The 21734-nt window shown below is 50.1% G+C and overlaps 1 protein-coding gene and 1 pseudogene across 2 annotated transcripts in view; both read right to left on the reverse strand.

The window, feature by feature from the left end:
- Cdh4 (cadherin 4) overlaps positions 1-21734 on the reverse strand; it is a 468010-nt gene that overhangs the window by 99804 nt on the left and 346472 nt on the right. For both annotated transcript variants that reach the window (XM_057781837.1, XM_057781836.1), the window contains exon 4: positions 5215-5385. In XM_057781837.1, the coding sequence (XP_057637820.1) occupies positions 5215-5385 (171 nt within the window). The remainder of the gene's footprint in view (positions 1-5214; positions 5386-21734) is intronic.
- On the reverse strand, positions 6522-7844 carry LOC130881085 (pancreatic progenitor cell differentiation and proliferation factor-like; annotated as a pseudogene).

Here is a 21734-nt window from a genome sequence, read left to right on the forward strand (position 1 = left end):
CTGATGACTGTGGACTGGCCATGAAAATGGGCAGCCTGGGGTCCTATAACTATCTGGCCACCTCATAAGTCCTCAGAAACATCTGCTCTGTCTGCAGTGTTGGGTCTGAGGGTGTCCTATCTCTTTGGGAACTTAAGCTCTGCTGGGTGAGAAGTGGGGCATCTCAGGAGATAGGGAGTGGCCCGCAGGGTGGCGTCTCCTCAGTGGGAACCTCCCCAGGCTAAATGAAGAGCCAACTCTCAGGCTTGTTGGTAACCAAGGAAATACACTAGAGGCCACTTGATACCCAGGATGACTTCAGAGATGAGCTCCCTGAGGAAGTGAAACTGGAAGAGGAACAGAGGGAGGAGGAGTCAAAACAGACAGAAGAGGCTGTAGGTAGACTGACATATTCAAGATGGCTGACTTCCTGCTCGTTCAAGACAAAGACCTGGTGTGCTCTTTCCTGCTGGAGGGAACTGTTCAGTGGGGCTTTCAAACCTGTTACGGAGGGGTTCTTGTGGGAAGAACCAATCAGTCTCCCTTTCTCTGTCTACATTATCCAATCCCCTGCAGTTGCTAAACAGTCAGTTCTGGGTGTAAAAGGGAAACTCACCCCATCTTCAAATACATAAAAGTTTGTCTCTTGCTAGACAAACTCAGATACAGACCTCATTTGGTGGAGTCTCTCTGTGTGCTATGCTCATGGTTGCACTAGCATTTCCTCCATCCCGTCCTTCTTCCCCGCTCCTTTCTCTTTCTGTCTCCCCCTGGCCCCTACCATGCCTTCCATGCTTTTTCTGCCTTTAAAAAAATCTAACTGTCCATCTACCCACCTGTCTGTCTGTCTGTCTATCCATCCATCCATTTATCCTCTCTCACTCTCTCTCACTGTGTATGTGTGTGTTTTCCCATGTGAGAGTTCACAAGAGGGCATCAAGATCCCATGGGACAGGAGCTATAGATGATTATGGGATCCTCCATATGGGTGCTGGGAACAGAATCTGGTTCCTCTGCAGGAGCAGTTGGTGTTGACCGCTGAGCGTCTTCCCAGTTCCCCTTCTGCCTTTTTAGTTTTTAAATGGTCACATGTGCATATGCACCCACCCAAGTATGCCCACACACGTGCACATTATACACATGAAACGGGAGAAGAACCCTCAGCCTCTGACTGGTTAAGCTACCCGTGGCTGTCATCATTGGGTCAGGTGACCTCTGTGAAGTTCCGCCACTGCTGCTTGTGAGCCCTCTGCTGCAGATGCTGCCTTTGTCACCTGCTGGGCACAGTCCCTGCTCGGAGTGCATTTGTGGCAGCTTCCTCCAGTCTCCTCTGCAGCTATTTCTGGGGCCCCCTTTCTAGCAGGGGCCCCACGGACTGCTTTGCAGGGCGGCTTCCTGTCTCCTCAAATATCAGTTCCCAAAATTAAACCACTTGTCCCCAAGACCACTACTTTCCTCCTCCTTGTCTCCAGTCAATTTGTGCCGCCGCAGACAACCTCCCCAGTTAACGAATTCTGAATTTTCATTAGATTCAGCTGCGGAGTCGACCTCTTTCTACAAGTCCTGTTTTAGCCTCCCTGGATCTTGCCAGCAGTCAAACTTCATGAGCACATTAGAGCAGCGAGCAGCTTTCAAAGCCTGTGCTGACATCCCGTTAGGCGCCTTCAGCACCGCCGGAGACAGGGAACCCAATCGGGAGGGACAAGCAGGAAGCTGATGGCTGGTGCTTCTGGATTGCCACGGAAGGGAGAATTCTCTATTCTTCCTTTCAAATCTCCAAAAAAGGAAAAGGGATACCCCATGCTGTTCAGGCCAGCACTGGGACCTGACTAGGGACCATACCCTGTCCCACAGTTCCTCTGGGAGCTATCAGGGTGGCTCAGGGGCTGTTAATGGTTCCCTCCTCTGTGCTAGTCAGCCTCCTGTTGCTGTAACAAACACCTGATAACTGACCCATAAAGATGCAAGGTTTACTTCAGCTCCTGGTTTTGGAGGTTTCTGTCTGTGACCAATGGACTCTATGACTTTAGGTCTTGGTGGCACAAAGTGTGTGATGTTGGAGACTGTTTACTCATAGCCCAGTGTGGTCTGGAGGATGCTAGTGTCGGCCACCTCTTGAATACCTCTCCCTGCCTGCCACCTCCTAAGGGGCCCACTCACTCCCTCTCAACAGAGCCAAACTGGGAACGCATAAACAAGGGGTTCTGAGTACACTCTGTTCTAAACCACACATCCTCCATCTGAGGATAAAAGATGGCTGGGACTTATGGGTAATGTCTCCCCAAGGTCACTGCCACTCCTCATGTACCCTGAACTGATGCTGTGGGCTAGCTCCGTGGGGTGGAACCAGTAAGATCATGCCATACATTGCTACAAGCCTACAGGGCTCAGCAGCCCTGTTGATGGGAGTCACGCTCCACCATGGCCCCACATGCTTTGCCATGGACCTGTGTGGCTCAGCCCATGCTCCACCATGGACTGGTGTGACTCAGTTCATGTGGACCCCCACGGCTCAGCTCCTACTGTGCACCTGCATGGCTTAGTCTCCTAGCTCCACTGTTCTCACCAGGCTTTCCTGGACACACCAGTGATCTGTCCCCTGTGCAGCAGAGTGAGCACTTATGAAGAGACACTATTCCTTCCAAGGAAAACGCCGACAATTAACTGGGGTTTGGAAGAACATTCTGCCTCTTCTCCCACCCACGTTTTCATTTAACATATTTTATCAGAATGAAATGCCTTAACGAGCACGGAACTAGCTAATCCCAGCTGAACCTCGGAGTGTGTCAGCTCTGCTGCCCACCCATCAAGCTGCATTCACGCTCTGATGTGGGCTTTTGGAGCACTGCCCTGGAGCACTGACAGAAAACTCACAGGCTTCCTGTGGATAGAACAACGCAGAGTAGACCCAGAGTTGCTGTCTGCACCCTGTGAGAGTCGGGAACAGAAAAAGAGAACACGGTGCAGATGTGGTTGTGTAGATGGAGTGATGTGTGTGTGAGTGCATGGATGCATGTAGTGGGCTGGTGTGCACACACGTGTGCACAAAGTGAGTTGTGTAAGCAGGTGTAGATGTTTGAAACGGGCTTGTGTGCATGGGTCATACATGTATGTATAAAGTGGGCTGTGTGTGTATGTTTACATGTATCTGTAGGTAGTGGGATGGTATGTATGAATTAGGTTTCGTATGTGTGCATGTGTGTATATATGAAGTGGGTTGCCATGTGTTCATGTGTGTGTAGGCTTGCATGCTGTGTATATGAGGCAGGCTGCTGTGTGTACAGTCGAACCATGGTTTCTTTGTTCTCCTTGCCAGTTAGGAACTCAACTTGCAAGCCTCACCAGCTGGCACTGCCCACCTGGCAGCTTCTGCTGCGTCCAGACACACTTTCCCCCGTCTGTGTGACCAGGAGAGGAAAATGCCCCTGCTATGCAGCCATCCCTATGGAAAGCCACACACACAGCATCTGTGACATGCCATGAGCTCAACTCTAATAGTCACGCCTTGAGAAGAAAGGTCTCCAGCTGACAGTGGACCCAGGTCTCTGCTGGTAGGAGTAAGTGGCCACTCCCTCAGTTCTAACCATGCCTGGCCATCCCTGACCACTGACACATCCGTTCGGGTCTCAGGCCCAGCAGAGGACAGCTGCCCCCTGCCCCCATGGTGGTATACAGGTAGCACTTTCTGCAGTATGGCTCTGCCCATAAGGGCATCCTATGGTCTTGTTATGTTTTTCCAGTCTGTCTGTAGAATAAGAGTGGAGCCAAGGATTTGGGGATGCTACAGTGCTCCTGATCCTTCCCCACTGCCTGTTCCCAGACATTCCCTTTGGATGTGAGCAGACCAGAGCCCTCAGCTCACCTGTCACTCACTGCCCATGGGAACAGCTTGGAGCAGAGCTTCCTGGAGGCTGGGGATGACTGACTGGGAGTTTTCAATCGAGCTTCTGCTTGCTGCTTATTTTCAAGAATTTGGTTTGATGGGCACATAGCCACAACTCCTGTTCATATGCTGCCTGGGTCCCACTCAGTTCATGCCCATGTCCTAGAAATACTTTGAGATTTGCAGACGGGGTCATCTCGGAAAAGCAAGGGTGGCTCAGGCATCTCTTTCTCCCCACCCCCCCTTGCATTTTCCTCTGCACCGGATGAGGCTCAGGAGGCTCTCTCTGCAGGGCCTTGGTGCATCTCTAAGACACACTGCTGTCCCCATGGGCTAGGCTCTCATGGAGGCGACTTCTGTGTCGGCAGCCATGTTCATAGCCACCTTGCACGTGGCGTGCAATACAGCATGGCTGGATGAAAGCCCTCTCAGAACAAATTGATTTATAATAAAAAGGAAAGACTTGGGGAAAACCCTTCAGTAGGTGACATTGCGGTGATTGCCAGAAGCAGCCACCATCTGGAGAGGCTGAGGCTTGTGCACAGAGTGAGGACCACAGGGCTGCCCTTAGCATCATCTTAGGAGCCATTGTGGACAGTGGGTGAGTCAGTAGCCTGGAGCAGAGGCTCCCCCGTGGGGTTTCCCTCCTGGACAGCCTCCTCTCCCGGGCCAAGGTCTGGTTCTGACTCAGGCAGCTCCAGGAAAGCCTCACACCCCCTGTGGTGAGTGTGCGCAGAAGCAGAGGTCATTGCCACCGAGTGTCCCTGGGTGTGTGTCTCAGCACCAATGCCAGCGTTTCTACTATAAATCCCCTGCCCCTCTAGGATAGACTAGGAAACCCCCTGGGGCTGACAGTAGTGATGAAGAGCTGGCGGGGAGCTCTGATGATATCTGCACACTAAACACACAACTCTGGTCTACAAGGAAAGGAACGAACAATAGAGCCAGCCTGAGAACAGACGCCTCTTTCCACATACTCTGGCCTTCCGTGACTCTTGCAAAGCCCAGAACCCTCATTTTCATGGGGCTTCTCCTTGATCATATCCCTGCATTTCATCACGTGACTGTCATCACAGATGTGTAAGGGGAAAACACAATCAGATCACAGACAGGCGTTAGAGGCCAAAGAACAACCTGAACCACGCCAGCGTCCACACACAGGACAGGGCGCTGCAAATAATTCTGAAGAGCAGTCGCTGCAACCCGAGAGGCCGGTCGGCAGAACATCCCGTCAGAGTGGCCTTGACTCCACATTTCGCCAGTTTCTTTACTGCACAGTGCCTCCCACACCTCAGAACCTGCCCTGGTTCTGGAGGGTCCAGACTGCCTTAAGAACAGCCGGGTCCACTTACCCTGACGAGCTGCTGGGGGAAGGGCCCGCGGGAGTTCTCTGGCACGTTGATGGGCGGGATGACCCAGTCACGCTTCTGCCTCCTCAGCCCTCCGGAGCTCTGGTGCTGGGGCCACGGCAGCAGTGTGTCCTTCGGGGACTGAGAGGGGTCCAGGGCCGCTGTCTTTCCTTTCTGAGGGAGAAGAGTGAGAGATATCAGGTCAGGTTTTTACACAAAGGCCCCTGTTAGGAGTGTCTGTGCCCTCCCCTATTGGTGTGGAAGAGTGGGGGACACTGGGAAAAGGGTGAAAGTCTTTTTTGTGGAATTAGAAGTGGAAACCACAAAAAGGAGTCCACATAGCACCTTAGTGGACCACAGCGAAGGGGTTTCTTTGGTTTTTAAATTCTTTTGGAACCCACATCTTTGTGCTAAGCAACCGAATCTGAAAGAGATCTCACAAAGGGTTGCTAGCCCCTATATAAACATCTTTTTTAAATCAATAATTTCTCTCATAATAAGAACACACATTGCTATGTGCCGAACATGCCACAATAGGCACCAAACATCTATAAACATGTAGACATCTTCTATGAATCAAGAACACAAATTAAAGCGACATACACACCCTTCCCCTGCCAAACCAATAAGGTAAAGTTCATCTTCAATGTGGATGAACCTGTGCACTTGCTCCGTGGATTAGCACCCCCTATGGACAGACAGACAGCCTCAGAGTCAGCTGAAGACAGACAGAAAGCCTGAGCATCCATCCTGTGGACGGACACCTTTAAATGTTGTAGTCCCAGCTGATTTGAAACTCATTTGAACTTACAGCCATGTTCCTGCCTCAGCCTCCCGAGTGCCAGCTCTCACTTCTGGAGTCCTGAGTCCTGTGGAGTGGCATTCACTGGGATGTGCAGTGGGGTTGAGGAGATACATATTCCCATGGAAGTCCCAGAGAAGTCTCCCTGCTCCCCGGTTGGCTTTTAAATCTGCTGGCAGCTGGAGGGGGCAGGGCTTGCATTTCAGGCTGGCCCCACACCTGCAGCTTACACTAAGGGGCTTGTTAGAGACACCTGTTCCTCAGTACCATGCCTGGCCAGCTCCGGGCCATGCTGGATGCTTCTATTGTGTCCTTGGGTGAAGGACATTGTTGGTTCTCAGACACACGTGTTCGTGGCAAGGCTCACAAGTCCCAGGTGCCGGCTCACCTGATGAACTCAGGCCTTGTGCGTGCTAAGCAAGGGCTCTAACTGCAACCTTCCTAGTTTACAGGGTGGGGTGGATGGGTGGGGCTCTGGCCTAGCACCACTGAAGTTGGGTTTGCTAGGTCAGGACGGGGTCTTCGTGTTGGCCTGGCAAGGATGGAAGACTGGCTGCTGCTTCATGGTTTCAGGAGCCAGGCCACGGGTGATCGGGCTTCTGGAGGCCTAGGGGGATTCTACCGAGCTGCAGGGAGAGAATAAGTCAGTGAGTCAGAAGCTGGTTTAACTGGGGCCATCCCCGCAACTTTATAAACATGGACTCACTGCTCAGGAGACTCCAACACTGTGGTCATGAATGGGAGGGTAGACTTCCCGAAAAAGAAGCTGGCCCACCAGTGACCAGGGTCAGTCTCAGGAGGCCCGGTGTTGGGGGTGAGGCACTGCGTCCTGGGGTGGGGGGGTGCACTTGGCACTTCCGCAGCAGCTGTTGCTGGACAAGGAGCTGGCTTGACCCGTAGTAGTCATGGGTAGACACTAGTGAGTTGCTGGAAGGGATTGCTGCCACCCTTCAGGGCCGGCAAGCTGCAGAGACCTTGGGAAGACACCATGGCACCTCCTCATGGGTCTGGGCACACAATCACGGGTGGTAATGCGTGGGGCACTAGGCTCTGGCACCATTTGCAAGAATAACCCACGGGAAGCGTCCATCCCACGACCTGCATACGATTTGCGCCCATCTTCCTCTCTTCTTCCCTTTCTCCTTCCTCTTCCTCATCTTAAGAGAGGAGCTCACTCTATAGCTCAGTCAGGTTTTGGCCTTGTGATCTTCACGCCTCTGACCCCAGAACAGCTGAAACCACAGCTCTGCGGCCACCGGACCTGCTAGACTGTCCTCATCCAGAGCATATCTGCTGAGTTGGCCAGATGTGAGCAACTGGACCTCTCCCGAAGGACAGCCTCTGGGACTTGTCCCCAGTCTCTGAGTGTGTGGTGAGGCAGAGCCCACCAGGCTACCTCACACAGCTGAGTCTCTTTCATGGTAGCTGCTGCTGCCAAAGCCACATTGTAGACTGGAAGCTCCAAGAGCCTCTCACACACCCGCTTAAAAACCCAGCTTTATCTTCATTTGCTGAGGAAGCTTTTGTGCGGCGTTAATTTCCCCAGTGTTGTTTAAATAAATTGCACATATTTGCTACTGTTTTAGAGCTGCGAGACGAATGTAATAACAAAATCTGGTGAACGTCAATGCCAGACCTGCGCAGGCTTCTGCCTGGGAGAAAACCGTCGAAGGCAATTAGCGGCCAGCCTGGTGGGAAAGGCATGTTCTCCCAGACATGTGGGCCCTTGCGGAACGCGGACGTGGAAATCTGCTTGTTCTAGATGATGCTTCTCCTTCCCTAGCACATTCTCCCTATCGTGGACTTGATTCTCTTCTCTCTGTTTCTTCATGACGGTGGCTGGTCATGGGTAAGGAGAGGTGAGCTTCGTCGCTGTTCCTAAGCATTGCAGAGTGCACCCACACACCTGTGTGAGACTCTGTGTTTGCGCACCTGACACACATACATAGGCAGGTGTGTGTGCACGTGGACACGCGCCTGGATTCCTCTGCAGGCCACGCCTTGCCTGGTTCTGTATTTCTGTCTTGAGTGTCTGCCTGGACCAGCTGTCTCACATTTACCTCCTCACGCTCTTGCTGACCTCAGCTTTTCTTAAAGCAGCAGCTGCCAAACTGAAGCCTTGCTTGCAGCCAGTGTGGCCACCAGATATACAGCTTCAAGAGGAAAGCCTCACCATGGCCCTGGTTGCTGGACTCAGGGGCGCTGGAAGGTGAGCGGGTGATGAGAGAGGAGAAATCAGGCTTGTAGCACCCCCGGAGCAGGGACCCGCTTTCCTCTAGAGCAGTTCTCAACCTATGGGTGGTGATCCCCGCAGGGTCACATACCAGGTATTCTACACGTCAGGTATTTATGATTCATAACAGTGACAGCATCATGGTGCCCCACAACATGAGGAACTGTGTTAAAGGGTCGTAGCATTAAGAAGGTTGAGAACCACTGCCCTAGAGTCTTATAGCTAGCCCTGCCCCGCCTCTCTCTGCCTTAGGGGAGTCTGAGAGGAGTTTACTGCAGTCGGGACATTTCCCCTCATTTTGATCCCAGATTCTAAGACCCACTTGTCCTGAACCCTTGCTTCCTTGCTCAGGCTGAAGAGGCAGCGGATTATGTAGAAACCAGGTCAGCCTATGATCATGCTTCTCCAAGGAACCAGCTGTTCAGTCTCACGGCTCTACAGCTGTTGGACTTCCTCACCCACTCCTGTCCTCCCTCCCTCTTCTATCTTTCCTCGAGCTAGGCTTTCTTGTAGCCCAGGCTGGCCTTGAACTTGTGATCCTCCAGTTTCTGCCTCAGAAGTGTTGGGATCACGGGTGCTTCATCACCACGTTTGCCCCTTCCTCTTCTTCCTCTTTTCCTTCTCTTCTTTTTCCTTCTTCCTCTTCCTTTCAAATTTGAATTCTGAGATTAGCCTTAGGTCCTCATGCATACAAGGAAAGTGTTTAACAACTCCGCCATATCATCTGCCTTTTAAAGACAAACAGCATCCTGTGCTCTCATGAGTTGAGTGATGGCAGGATCCACTGGTGGGATGTGTACCCCTGTCCTTTATACTGTGTGTGCATGCATATGTGTGTGTGTATGCATACATGTGTGTTTTATCTTGAGAGGAGGTGGGATGGGGGACTGGCAGTCCTTCCATATCAGCTGGTCTTGGGTCCCTCTTGGTACACTTCCTGAATCCATCTCAAATACAAGCACCTTTCTTTCCCTCTCCTTTGTGGGCCTTGGCAAGATGCTCAAGCTTGAGGCCACATAGGTTGCCATTTCAGGAGAGAGGTGAGAAGTGGATTTAAAAGGTTAAGAGGGAGGCATGCAATGGAGGCCTGAGGATTTCCCCTGGAAGGCAGAGGCTTCCGCTCACTGGCAGCTGTGTTAGGAGATGATGGAAGCAATGGCCACAGTGGCCGTGCAGTCACCCCACACCCCTGTCCCTGAGTTCTGTCCCGCCCAGGCCTTACTCCCCCAAAGGAGAACTGTTCTCTGAGCAGGACCATGAAGGTAATTGACTGTGGCTTCTCCGAGAGGTCCCCAGGGCTGCTCTGCATTAGCAAGAAGCTGGGTCAGTTCCCTGCAGGCTCCATTCACAAGTGGCGAATGAATAATTCAACACTGATCTGGGGCAGGTTTTAAATAATCACTTTTTTTTTTTTTTTTTTTGGAGACAGGGTCTCACTCTGTAGTCTTGGCTGGATTGGAGCTTGCTACATAGACCAGTCTGGCCTCAAACTCACAGAGATCTGCTTGCTTCTGCCTCCCAAGCACTGGGATTAAAGGTCTGGGCCACCACGCTCCGCTCATTGTACTTTATTTTAAAGACAATCAAGTGTCAGAGTTAGAATACAATGCGGGAAGTGACCTTTCCTCACGGTTCCCACTGCCAAGCCTGCTCATCTTTCTGAGGAATCATGCAGGAGCCTGGGTTTTAAAGTCAGTGAATTGTGCAACACTCAGGTGAGGCGCACGGGGCAGTGTGAGTGACAGGGTGCACCTGTGACCGGAAGCACCTGAACACCTGCCCCAGGTGTGTACAGGTAGGTCCTGATCATCTTGGTTTGTAGTGGGCGGGAACCAGTTTGCAGTGGGCGGGAACTGGTTTACAAGTAGCTATTGATCAATATTTTCTAAATTTCCCTTTGATGGCGGTGCAGAGATCTGGCAGATTATCTGAGGCCTCTGGACTTCGCATGGTTCCCTGAAGCCCGTGTGGGTCTCACACAGCGAAGCTCCCAGTGCAGACTCTTAACTGAGTGTACACAGCCCCAGCACTGTGAAGAGTTGTACAAAGGCTGTGTGGGCACAGGGACACTGAGAAGACCTAGAAAATAGATGTTCCCAGATGGAACCACCTTATCCACCTCCCAGTCAGCACTGGGTGCCAGGCACTGGACTACTGATTTGGGCTCCTTGATGTTTGTGCAGAATCCCTTGAGGGACAGAATTTCCCATTGTTGCCCAGAGAAGGTGTCACATTTTAGAACAGCGGAAATACAAGATTTCTTCAAGGTTCCCAGATGCCAGCTCTGCATGCTGGGCTGTTGGATTGCCTGACCTCAGAGGTGGGCGACCCATCACAACCTTGATGCTCTCCCAGCTCCCCAGTAACTGGCTCTGGGTGACCACGTGGATGTCTCTTTAACACCTTAAATGCTTTCCAATTTTGAGAAAAGGGCATATGTCTGAGTCTTCCTGACTCAATAAAAGCAGCTTATAGAAGCGGTCACACCACTTTTAAAGGACACACAGCAGGGTCCTGGGACACAGCCTCTTAAGTCAGGGTGTCACACTGCCAACCTCACCTCGTGAGATGCAATCATCAGCTTTTGTTACCCATGTGACTCTTCGGGAAAGTCTCTGGTTGGCAGTACAACCCTGTGAACCCCCTAATGCTGACACACGGTCTCCACAAGGCACCCAAAGTTCTAATTTTCATAAACAGATAGTAGGCACTGACTGGGCACAGAATAAAGGGAGTGTGTGTGTGGGAAAGACAGAGAGCGGGTATTTTTGCTACCCCATTTTCTTCCTCTAGGTCTTCTGGTCAGGAAATTCCATCAGGAAAGAAAGAGTAAATATTGCTGATAGTAACAAACCTGGGATCTGCCTTTTTGCCTAAGCACACTTGTGTAAGCCCCCCCCTCCAGCCAAGGTTTCTCTCCTGCAATGGTAAAGGCAGAGGAGGAAGTGTGTGGTGCCTGCAGTCTCAGCTACTTCCTAATCTGAGGCAGGAGGACTGGAAGTTTAACAGCCATCTGAGGTCTTAGTGAAGTCCTGTAGCAAATGAAAAGTGAAAAAAGCGCAGCTACTGGGATGTAGCTCTGTGGCAGAGCTCTCCTAGTGCAGCTACTGGGATGTAGCTCTGTGGCAGAGCTCTCCTAGTGCAGCTACTGGGATGTGGTTCCGTGGCAGAGCTCTCCTAGTGCAGCTACTGGGATGTGGTTCCGTGGCAGAGCTCTCCTAGTGCAGCTACTGGGATGTGGTTCCGTGGCAGAGCTCTCCTAGTGCAGCTACTGGGATGTGGTTCCGTGGCAGAGCTCTCCTAGTGCAGCTACTGGGATGTGGTTCCGTGGCAGAGCTCTCCTAGTGCAGCTACTGGGATGTGGTTCCGTGGCAGAGCTCTCCTAGTGCAGCTACTGGGATGTGGTTCCGTGGCAGAGCTCTCCTAGTGCAGCTACTGGGATGTGGTTCCGTGGCAGAGCTCTCCTAGTGCAGCTACTGGGATGTGGTTCCGTGGCAGAGCTCTCCTAGTGCAGCTACTGGGATGTGGTTCCGTGGCAGAGCTCTCCTAGTGCAGCTACTGGGATGTGGTTCCGTGGCAGAGCTCTCCTAGTGCAGCTACTGGGATGTACTTCGTGGCAGAGCTCTCCTAGTGCAGCTACTGGGATGTGGTTCCGTGGCAGAGCTCTCCTAGTGCAGCTACTGGGATGTGGTTCCGTGGCAGAGCTCTCCTAGTGCAGCTACTGGGATGTGGTTCCGTGGCAGAGCTCTCCTAGTGCAGCTACTGGGATGTGGTTCCGTGGCAGAGCTCTCCTAGTGCAGCTACTGGGATGTGGTTCCGTGGCAGAGCTCTCCTAGTGCAGCTACTGGGATGTGGTTCCGTGGCAGAGCTCTCCTAGTGCAGCTACTGGGATGTGGTTCCGTGGCAGAGCTCTCCTAGTGCAGCTACTGGGATGTGGTTCCGTGGCAGAGCTCTCCTAGTGCAGCTACTGGGATGTGGTTCCGTGGCAGAGCTCTCCTAGTGCAGCTACTGGGATGTGGTTCCGTGGCAGAGCTCTCCTAGTGCAGCTACTGGGATGTGGTTCCGTGGCAGAGCTCTCCTAGTGCAGCTACTGGGATGTACTTCGTGGCAGAGCTCTCCTAGTGCAGCTACTGGGATGTGGTTCCGTGGCAGAGCTCTCCTAGTGCAGCTACTGGGATGTGGTTCCGTGGCAGAGCTCTCCTAGTGCAGCTACTGGGATGTGGTTCCGTGGCAGAGCTCTCCTAGTGCAGCTACTGGGATGTGGTTCCGTGGCAGAGCTCTCCTAGTGCAGCTACTGGGATGTGGTTCCGTGGCAGAGCTCTCCTAGTGCAGCTACTGGGATGTGGTTCCGTGGCAGAGCTCTCCTAGTGGAGCTATAGGATGTACTCTGTGGTAGGGCGCTTTCTTAGCACACGAGGCCCCGGCTTTCACGCACATCACAAAAGTAATAAATGAGATCAGAGGTGAGGACCATCTGCAGACAGAGCTGTGATGAGCAGGGAAAGCTGACTGACGGGGGAGACCTGAGATCAGAGAATTTCTTTCTGTGAAGACACTGGGGGCTGAAGCACAAATGATAAAACCCAGAGACAGAAATTGGGGTTCAAACTCAAAACCAGGAAAGCCAAGTCACTGCATTATTGCATTTTAATAAATAAATCGTGCCTGAAATCCAGAGGCAAAGTTGAAATTACTAGAGGCCAGGCAATGGTGGCACAGACCTTTAATCCCAGGATTTGGAAACAGGCAAATGGATCTCTGTGAGTTCAAGGCCACCCTGGGCTACTCAAGATCATTGCAGAAACAGATCCAGGTGGTGGCTCACACCCTTAATCCCAGTACTAGGGAGTCACACGCCCTCAATCCCAGCACTAGAGGGAATATAAAATGGGTGGTTTGGTTTTTCTGGTTTTTGGGTTGAATCCCAATTTCTGTCCCTGGGGTTTTGTTATTCACGCTACAGGGGGCTCATGACCATTGCCATGGAAAGGTGTCTAAGGGGCCAGCGAGATGTTTCAGTTGGTAGAGCACTTGCTGCGCAATCCTAGAGACCTGGGATAGATTCCCCCGACCCGTGTAAAGATGGAGGGGGACGGACTCTCTCCAGGCCCGTGTAAAGATGGAGGGGGGGGACTCATTCCACAAAGTTGTCCTGTAATCTCCACATGCACACACCAGCACACACATGCACACATAACATAGAAATGCTAGGCACAGTTATAATAATTTTTAAAAACCCTCCAGCCATATAACCCGGCAATTGTGTCTTCCTTCCACAGCTGTAGCATGGCACAGGGTGTACCACAGGAGCTCCGTGGACTCATCTTACAGCCTCTGCTAAATGGTGGCTGAGGACTGGGCACAGCAACTCCCAACTCTAGGTGTGTGTGGTGAGGGATGAAGGGTGGCACTAAAGTCATGTGGCCTTCCTATGGCCAGAAGAGCATGGGCTTTTCCCTGGGTTCCACCGCCAGACACAGCCCTTCAGCGTAGGACCACATGCTCAGTAGAGTCATAGCAACTGGAGGATTTCACTTGCATCAGGCTCTATGTGGGAGGGGAAGGCCTCCAGCTGTGGCCCCAGGCACAGTAGGGAAGCTTCTGGGATCTCCAGAGCCCTTTCTACCTCCTCCCCTGGCCTCTCCAGCATCCAGCTGTCATCAGTTGCTCAACTAGCATCTCCGTCCTCTTACCCAGCTGCCTTTGCTGTCACACAGTTTCAGCTCCCAACACCTGCAGCTCTACATGCAGCTGGGCACCCACAGTGTCACTGGGATCATAATTCAATAGCCCGGCTCCCTCCAAAACACAGGTAAATATGGAACCACGCTCCATGCCGGGTCACACAAATAATTTGTATCTTAAAGTCTAGCATTGTGAGGTTGCTAACCGGATATGGATCTATAGTTGAAAGGAAGCACCACTTCTGCATTAAGAATGAACTCGACTTACATTGAAATAGGGGAAGATGAGACAATATGGTCCCCAAGTAAATCAATAATTGCTCTCCTTCTGGTGTGGAAAGTGAAAACGATGCCAATCTATCCCAGACCATACATGCGCATTGCTCTCCAAGGTGTCCATCTGGGAGTCGATTCCAAAGAAAAGTGCCATCTGTCCCGGGGAGTGCCAACAAGGACTCCCAGCAAGGCTACCTGTGACCTAAGACCCACAGATGAGTGCAGAGCCACGTGTCAGGCAGGACACGCAGCACCAGGTAGTGGACACAACAGCTGGGCTCTGCGTGGTATCTCTGAGGAAAGGCTGCCCATGGACTCCCTCTCTGCACTCCACCCAAGACCTGCAGGAGCCACGGAGGGAAGAAGCAGGATGGGTGGCGTCTGCAGTGCCCAGGGTGGTGGCACTCACAGAGAGTGGCAACGTAGGGACACAATCTGAGCTCCGACCCCAGGCCTCCAGTTCTCAGATTCCACCATTCTACATTATGGTCATGAGTGAATTAAAAGCTGCCCCAGTCAATATCCTGTGCACAGTAGGTATCTTACCCTGAAGCTCTGAGTCCAAACTGTCCTTCCAGATAGATATGATGGCAAAATACCACCCTGCCTTGCCCAGGAAACCTTCTTTGCACATCTCAGTGGAATTTTAACATCTCCTGGTTCTAAGTTACATTGGACTTCCGAGGCAAGGACTGCATTGATCACCTACCTGGGCCCTTTTCAAAGGGAATCTGTGCAAAGGTGCGTGTGTGTGCGTGCGTGTGTGTGTGTGTGCAATAGCTGCTTGCTCTGTCTGTGAGTGAGGCTATCTTTCTGTTGTTTTGTGTTTGTTAAATGCCATTTTCTTCTGCCTTAGCTGTTCCTTGGCTACTATGGAAACCAGCTAGCAGGCTGCGGACAGAAGCCTAGTTAAATATTTTAAATGTGTGTGCTTGCAGGCAAGCAAAATGGAACCTTTCCAGAGCTACACTGAAAAGGAAGAGGCAAAGAAATGTACAGAGCTCAGTGCTCCGCTAGGAGGGGGAGGAGGGAAGGGGGGCAAAGGGAGAGGAGGGAGAAAAAGGGGGAGGGGAGAAACCTAATTATCTAATCTCTCTCAGTTAAAAACAACACCAGGCTTGGCAGAGGTGGGAAACCCACATCACTTTCCTTATTGAAACAGGTTGAATCTAAAGTTCTGGGGAAGCCACAAAAATCAGAAGACAGAGAAATAGAAGAGAGCCATCAAAAGACTTAAGGTAGAGGCCTGTAATCCTTGCTTCCCTGGAGGCTGAGGCAGGGATGGTCACCTTTCTCCCTTGGAGGCTCTTCCAGGCTCTCTGAGGTCACATCTATGAACACACACACACACACACACACACCCTCGAATGAGAAACCACAGATGAGCAACACTGTGAGAGACAGTGATGTGGGCCTGCATCTTCTCCGTAGGCGTCCCCTGGGTAGGATGCTCAGGTCACTCTGCCCAGCAGGGACCACAGTCCAGACTCAGGGGCCATCACTGTGTGTCTCTGTGTCTTCAGAGTGACCGGATGAACGCCATCATCCTTCCTTTGTAGACTGGCCTACACTGTCGTGGGCCAGGTAAGGAGCAGGATGGCGGCATCTCGGCAGACTCTTGACACAGTTACCTTGTCCCTGGGCCTATGGCAATTACAGGAGCTGACCTGATGACCGTGAGTGACTGGCAGGTGGCTGAAGGATGAACCGCACCTATGACTGAGCCTGGCGCGGAGGCAAGTCCTCAGACCTCCTGTCCCTCGTGCCACGCACCACAAACCAAAGGATTATAAACTGTTCAATTCTGCAAATGTCACCTAAGTTTGAATCTCAGAAGTTCATGGTTTGCACTGACTTGGAGATAGTGCCGTGGTCAGTGCTGGGCTGAATGGCTGTGGCTGTCACAGTGCAGTGGCTGGGAGGGGCTGAGGACACACATGCAAGTCCATCTCCTGTGTCCCTCACAGCATAGTGACCCAATATCACGGGTCACACAGGGTTATGACACGGATGGATCTTACTACTGCCAAGTGGGGCCTGGCGCTCTGGGCTGTGGTTTTACCCATATCCATCCATATCCATTTCCTATAAGTTTTTTTTTTTTTCCAACAACACTGGCCGGCAGTCATGAGAGACCCATGGGCCAGAGACCACGAGCCTCTCTCAGTTCTCAGGCATGGAGCCCAGACCTGTGGAATGGTGGAGCCATGGTGTGGTCTGAGTTCACAGGCCCTCTCTTGGGAGACACCAAGGATAGTGACAGTTCTCACAACTTGCACTACTACTGCAGCTTACTGTCTCTGGAATTGGTATTTTCCAGTCTTCTTGAGGGTCATCTTTCACTGTTTTCTGGGACACAAGCTTCATGACCTACACACCACCTAACGCCTCTGGTGGCTTCTGAAGGCACACTCCAGGCTTCTCTTGCACACACGTCTCATATGCAAAGACCTGGGTCACTGCAGCCTCAATGTTCTAGGATCCCAATGATGTGGGATTCTCCTCTGTATGCTGTGAGTCAGGAAGATGCCATGTAGCCGTCCAAGAAGCAAGAGGTATCAAACCATGAGCTTTGTGGTAAAATAGTAGAAATGGGTTAATTTAAGATGTAAGAGTCTGATGTGGGGTACATTTACACAATGGAGTACTACACAGCAGGAAAAAATAACATCTTGAATTTTGCAGGAAAATGGATGGAGCTAGAAAACATCATTTTGAATGAGGTAACCCAGACACAGAAAGACAATTATCACATGTACTCACTCATAAGTGGTTTTTTAAACATAAAGCAAAGAAAACCAGCCAACAAATCACAATCCCAGAGAATTTAGACAACAATGGGAACCCTAAGAGAGACATACATAGATCTAATCTACATGGGAAGTAGAAAAAGACAAGATCTCCAGAGTAAATTGGGAGCATGGGGACCTTGGGAGAGGGTTGAAAGGGAGGGAAGAGGCAGAGTGGGGAGCAAAGAAAAAGTAGAGTTTAATAAAAATTAATAAAAAAGATGTAAGAGTTAATAAGAAAAGCCTGAGCTAATAGGCCAAACAGTGTTGTAATTAATATAGTTTCTGTGTGATTGGGTCTGGGCATCTGGTAACAAAAGTGCAATCCCTGTCTACATCCCAAGGCCTCTTCTAGTAAGAGTCTGTGAACTTCTAAGTGTCTAGATTAGGTTTCAGAATGCCAGTCTTCCAGAACTGATTGAGGGCAGGGCCTACAAGGGCCACAGCTTCTTCTTAGGACTACAAGGACTCTGTCAATGGCCTCTGGGAACAGTTGGAACTAATTCCTAGCAAGAGCTCCCCTTTCCATTTTCTCACAGGCAACATGGGAGCCTCAGTGGCAGAAACAAGAACAAAACTCCTAATTTGCAGGATGGGGTAACCAACTGTGACATGGGAGGGGGCGGGGACAGAAAGTGGTGATGAACCATGTGGATGTGGCAGTGAGCCACAAATGGGAGGGCAATGGACCAGGGAGAGAGAGAGTGCTGGGCCTGAGGATGAATAAGGGGGTGGACCCAGGGGACAGGGTGATAGACCTGGGACGGAGGTTATGGACCACCATGCCCCTTGCAGTAACATCACAGGCTGCAGAACAAAGGAGTATGGGCTCAGAGATGAATTCCTAAACCAGCAGAGGTTTACTCTCTTTCAGTGGGAGGCCAGAGTCCAAGATCAAGGGGCTGGGCGAGGCTGAAGGACTGACTTCTTGCCTATCTGGCTCCTGGCATGCTGACAGTCTTTGGCAATGCCGGGGGTGTAGACACACTCTACCCTTGTTCTCATCTGCTGACAAAGTTTTCCCTCTGTGTCTGTGTCTGAAATTCCCCCTTTTAACAGCGTCACCCATCCCTGTGGATCCAACCCCACTGCAAAATCCACCTACACATGGGATCGCCTTCTACGGCAGTAGGCTGGGACACGACTGATCCCTTGTAGCTGGAACCCGGGGTAGCTCCCAGTTGCCTGCGAGCAGATTCTTCAAAAGTGCTGACGGGCCAGAAGGCCCAATATTAGTTTCATAAACAACAGTGTCTTTTTGGCAAACTGTACCCACAGGCCCCATTGCCACATTCAAGCACAGTAGCAGCCGGGCAGACGACAACAGCGAGGTAAGCTTCATCTTCAGTATTTACCGCGAGGCCGCACGTCGCTCGGATTCCTCAGGGGCATCTCATCGCTCCTCTGGGAAATATGTGACCTCATTTGCATTTTCTAATTGAATTGCTATCGGCTTTCCTGCAAGGCTGCACAAAAGGACGTTCTTCCAGATTTGAGCACCGCACGCATCACACACAGAAAGGCGGCCCGTAATAGCAGCTGGGGGTTGGGGGGAGGAGAGAAGTTGCCAAATTTTTATGGTTCATCTAACTGTAAAGCTGTCGGTTTTACCCAGAGCCACGGAGAGTCACTAAAATAATGAACGGGGAGGAGCTGGGCGCGGAAGGGAAATGAAATGAACAGAACCGAGAAATTAGGGGGTCCCTCGGCAGCAGTCCTTGAGGAATTTGTTCAAAATCCCCTTTCCGCGAGAGCATCCCCAGAACTTAAACATTCTGTGGACTCGGTTTTACAGACATTTCCCTCTCTAGAACCTTCTATAATGGGACTTTTGCTTAGGGGACATCTCCATGGAAATTCACTTTCTTCAAGCCCTGCTGGGAAGCCCTCGACACGGGCATTTTTAAGTGTACATGTGTGTTGCATATGCATGTATGTCTGTGGGCAAGTGTAACATATGTGTGTACATGCATGTAGTGTGTTCATGTATCGTGTACTTGTGTTCAGTGCATGTCCGTGTAGTATGCATGTAGCATATGTGTGCAAATGCATAGTGTATATGTAATATATATGTGTGCTTATGTACTGTGTGTTATATATGTGTATATGTATGTTGTTTGGTGTCTCTGTGTGTGCATGTGTGTGTATTAGTGTTTTAATTTCTGGTATCACATCTACTATATATATTTATGTACATATGCATATGTCATGTGTATGTGGTGCATATGTGTCTGGTTTAGTGCATGCACATGTATGTGTTTGTATGTGCATGTGTTTAGGTGTACTGTGTTTATGCATGCAATGTATATGTTTGTAGTGTATGTGTGTGTGACGTGTATGTCCTAGGTGTGCATTTGTGTAGTGTTGTATGTATAATGTGTGTGTAGCATGCTTGTGCAGTGTATGTGTGTGTAGTTTATATGTGTAGTGTCTGTACCTGTATATTTCTGTGCAGTGTGTATATGTGGATATAGTGTGAGTGGGTATATCTGTATGTGTGTAGTATAGGTGTGTGCAGGTGTGCAGTGTGGGTAATACATATGTGTCATGTATGTGCATGTGTGTATAGACCAGAGATCAACATCAGTGCCTTCCTTGATTGTTCTCCACCTTATTAAGTAGGGACAACACAATTTTTCATCCAGGTCACAGAGTAAAGTTTTTAAACATTTCAGGTCAGGAGGTGAACTTGAATATATTGTATAGGAACTTGTGCAACCACTTAAAATACATTCATTAAAAATACAGGCCTAGTGTGTGACTCAATGGGAGAAGGCCCTCGTTTTGATTCCTGGAATCATATGTATAACACACACACACACACACACACACACACACACATTGTATGTATGCATGTGGGAGTCTGTAGGCAACAGTCCTTGAGGAATCTACTTCAATGCCCCTTTCTGTGAGAGCTGCCTTGGGACTTTAGCACTCACGGGCTGTGCTTTGCAGGTGGCCGCTTCTTCTTCAGACCCTCTGTAGCTAGTGAATTTACTCTGCTGCTGGAGTCTATTGACGCTCAATATCCAGGCTGGGAACCGAGCAGGAAAAGGCTCTTCCTTGCTGTGCTGCCCGGCCTGACAGCCCCAGACTCTACACGGTAGGAGAGAACTTCCACAAACTCTGACCTCACCGTGTGTGCTGCGGCACGTGTGTGCCCATACACACCATAAATAAGCAATGTAAGCTTTTTCTTCTGGGAATATTATTCTGCCCTTTTTTCTCTCAGAGTCTTTGCTCCTGAAGCCACTTTAACCGTGGCTTCTTGAATGAGGTCAGTTTTGTCCCCAAGGAATCTTTGGCAGTGACTGGAGACAGTAGGGGTACAACTCTCATTTACTGAGTGGAGGTAGGGATTCAGTTAAGCACAATGTGGAATTAGTAACCTCACGACCTGAAGTCTTCCAGGAATTTAAGATCTCTAAACTTGTCTCAATAAATGACGTGCACTCTGAGTGGCGTTCAGACTCACGGAAGTCCGTTGTTGGCACACAGAGACAATTTCTCCACACCCAGCTAGTCTCACCCATCCGTCCCAGGAACTTACCTATCACCCCTTTAGGTTTTACATTTCAGGGCCAGCCTTATTTATTTTGATTTCTTTTTCTTGTTTTATCACATTGGCTTGGACCGTCAGTGCATGAGGTGAGAGCCCCCTTTCCCTGTTTCAACAGCTGATCGGATGGCTACTGTTGAGTTGGTAGATCCCTTTTGTAAGCCTCTGTAGGGTCACTTCCTTTCCTAATAACCCAAAAATTCCTAGTATCTGGAAGAGAAGTTAACTTTTAGTAATTGCTATGTAGAGGATTATACAATCTTTTAATCTTTCTATGAACTGCACAGAATAAGCTAATCTTATACTCTCATGATAAGTACAACTCAGTCGAGATTTATCAATCTATGTAAACATAGCTAGATTAAAGTTTAATGTTTTGCTTATATAAATTTATGGACAGCGTTGATCCATGATTATCTTTTCTATCATACATTCCAAAAGCTTTGGATTTTGATTTGGGGCATGGTTTTGCTGGTTTCGGAAAAGGCTTTTTATCAGGAAAGACAATGTTCTGCCTGGACAACTCATGCTGAGTTCCAGAGTCCTGTTCACTTGGGCAATGATTTTGCTGGTTTGAGACACGCTCCCTGTTAGGGTTTACAGGACTAACCTTCTCATTTAACTTTCAGATAAGTTCATGTGAAATTAATATTAATATCTCCTCCTAGCTAAGGCAGAACCTACTAGCAGAGTTGAAATGTTTCCTTGACATAGATTTTAATTTTGTTTATAGCAATAAATAAATTTGGTTGTTTCTTCGCCTTTGGCTAACATCAAGTGTAATAACACAGATCAGAGGTTTTATTTTTATCACGTTAGTTTTGGTAAACTCTGTGTTTATTGGCTCTCAATGCTTTTGGCAAAAATCGTAATACTCCCCTCACGCAATTCCTGGTGTCCACACGATCGCTTAGCACCGTCTTTTTACCCTAGAGTTGGTTATTTGCCTTTCTGTCTTTTTCCTTACCCAGAGTGATCAGTTTTATCATTTATGACCAAGTTTGGTCATTGATTCCATGACGTTCTGATTTCCTGTGTTGTCTCTCTGTCTCACTCTTTGCTATTTATCTCTTTCACCTGGGCTTCATTTCCTGCCCTTTTGGTGATTTCTAGGGATGGGTACTTAGTAGGCGAGTTCCTTTCTTTATTCCACCGCCCATCAAGCCCATCCACCTGGTTT

This window comes from Chionomys nivalis, chromosome 9 (genome assembly GCF_950005125.1).
Source record: "Chionomys nivalis chromosome 9, mChiNiv1.1, whole genome shotgun sequence".
Taxonomy (NCBI): Eukaryota; Metazoa; Chordata; class Mammalia; order Rodentia; family Cricetidae; genus Chionomys; species Chionomys nivalis.